The sequence below is a fragment of the Chrysochloris asiatica genome, unplaced genomic scaffold, assembly GCF_000296735.1.
Source record: "Chrysochloris asiatica unplaced genomic scaffold, ChrAsi1.0 scaffold00319, whole genome shotgun sequence".
NCBI lineage: Eukaryota > Metazoa > Chordata > Mammalia > Afrosoricida > Chrysochloridae > Chrysochloris > Chrysochloris asiatica.
The window spans coordinates 1,513,174-1,515,403 of record NW_006408837.1 but is presented as its reverse complement, the minus strand read 5'-3'; the positions used below and the strand labels follow the sequence as shown (position 1 = coordinate 1,515,403).

Genomic DNA, 2,230 nt, shown 5'->3' with positions numbered 1-2,230 from the left:
GAGGGAAGAATAAAGGAATGGGTGAGCACTCCCGTAGGCTGGCCAGGCAGGAAAGGGGAGCTGTGAACAGAGGTGTTGGTCCCATGGTTCCCCTGAACTCTTGATGGGAGCTCTCTGGGCCCTCCCACATCCCCCAGCCATCCTATCACCCTCCTCAGGGTCTCAGTACATGGGACCGGCTGTCTGCAGTGCCCCAGCCCCTCTGCCCAAGATCTTTCCAATGTCCAGTTCCACTCAAGCCTCACAGTGACGTCAGCAGGGGCTGGGCTGCCCCCTAAGTCTCGGTAGGTTAGGGCACACTCCTGCATGCACCCTACCCGTCCAGTCTTACTGTCTGGCAGCCCCTGGCCAGGTCTGGCAATCTCCACCTTCACTGAGAGTGGACCCCCAACCTGGTAGAGTCACCCAGCTAGCCACCTGCTAAGGTGAGCAAGCCAGATGTTGACACCACCATCGAAGGAGGGTGCCCAGGTAGGCAGGGCAGGCCTAGCACTCAGTGCCCATATCGAACTGTACCTGGTGGAGACCCAGTGGAGGGCCAGGTGGCCACAGGAACCCATTCAGACGGCCTTGCCTGGCTACTGCCTGTGGCAAGTCACACCTCCTCCCCTGGCCCATCCCAGAGGTCCTTTCTTGCAGGAATCTGGGGTGCAGGCTCTGGGGGGTGTCAGTATGGGGTCCTGGCCTAAGTGGGAAACAGGCTTGGAGAGGGACAGCCTGGCCTGAGCATCTCTAACAAGCTCCGAGCCAGGGATTCAGGGAGCCGCCCAGCATGCTGCAACACTGCCCTCTGCTGGCCACGCTCGGAACTCTCCTCCCGGCATCGACCACCAAGAACCCCGGGGACACTGGTAGAGGTGGGCTCAGAGCAGGACGGGGCTGCCTCCCTGGGATCGAGCGCTTCCTGGAGAAGGGGGTCCGGGGCTGGACTGGCCATCGGCAGGAACTGTGAGCTCGGCGGGAGTCTATCTCCGATGCCCGCCCGTCCTCTCACCTTTTCGTCGGGTGTAGGGGAAAACATCTTCTCCTCCTCGGGCTGCCTGGAGAAATCGAAAGGGTAAGACACCACCAGGTCGCCCCCGTGGAGGCTGGCGGAGAGCGAAAAGGGGATAGCCTTCATCCACTTCATGACGGCTTTGGTCTCAGGGGCCACCTGCGGGGGTGGGGGTGGGTGGGACCCGCATCAGGCCACGGGACGTCCAGACTCCTCCAAGACTTGTGCCCACCGAGTCCTTCCCCACCTCGTGGGGACGCCACCACCTCCAGGCAGCCCCCAATCCCTCTACCTTAGCCCTGGGGAAGGTGGACACCCAGGTCTCTAGGACACTGTCAGGGAGAGAAAGGCCAGCGGGGGTGAGGGGGAGGAGAAGGTGGCTCCTACCTTACCCCACCAGTAATGCTGGGGGATGGCCAGGTGGTCACTGCGTGCGCCTCGGACCCCCGCCAGCCGGTAGTGCTCGGAGGTCAGGTCCGGGAAGTTGCGATTCAGATCCAGGTTCTGTGAGTTCTGCCTCCCACTCGTCCACCCGTTGTAGCCTGCACCCTGAAAAACCCACAGCACCCCAAACTCAGGGTCCCCACTCTCTTCTCATCCTTCTTTTTCTCTACCCCATGCATGACCTTTGCGGTCACCATGACCCTGTCTTGTTCACCCCCTTCCCCTTGGAGCCGGGAGCACACAGTTAGTAAGTGAGCCAGGACGCAATGAAGCCATCCGTCTCCAGATCCAGGTGGTGGGCTCACCTCGGCAGCCGCCACCTCGTAGCCATCAGGGTTCATGGAGGGCAACAAGTGGATGCGGGTGGTGTTGAGTAGACGCTGGATGCGGGGGTTGCCCAACAAGTACTCGGAGCACAGGTACTGAGCCAAGTAGATGAGCATCTCACGGCCAGCCACCTCATTGCCATGAATGTTGCCAATAAGCTTCACTTCGGGCTCCACTGGGGAGAAATGTGGGGTCATTGGGATGCCATCAGCCTATGGGGCCCCCAAGTGGGGTGGGACTGATTCATCACTATGTGGTCTCAAACATCCCTGCACAATGAGGACTCATGGAAGTCAGCACTTTGATAGAACTCATTTCTTCATAAACAGTGAAGGGTGTCGACTAACAATAACATAATACAGAGTTGATGTGTGCACTTCACCACATCTGTGTAACAAGTTAGGTCGCACACTGGCACTCAGGTGGGAGGTCACCTGACACCAGGATGGATGGATGGATGGATGG

At 59.6% G+C, this 2,230-nt stretch overlaps 1 protein-coding gene across 1 annotated transcript in view; it reads right to left on the bottom strand.

The window, feature by feature from the left end:
* CPZ (carboxypeptidase Z) overlaps positions 1-2,230 on the bottom strand; it is a 42,886-nt gene that overhangs the window by 15,033 nt on the left and 25,623 nt on the right. The window contains exons 4-6 of the mRNA XM_006875308.1: positions 1,744-1,940; positions 1,382-1,543; positions 995-1,153 (exon numbers count right to left, since the gene is read on the bottom strand). Of these exons, the coding sequence (XP_006875370.1) occupies positions 995-1,153; positions 1,382-1,543; positions 1,744-1,940 (518 nt within the window). The remainder of the gene's footprint in view (positions 1-994; positions 1,154-1,381; positions 1,544-1,743; positions 1,941-2,230) is intronic.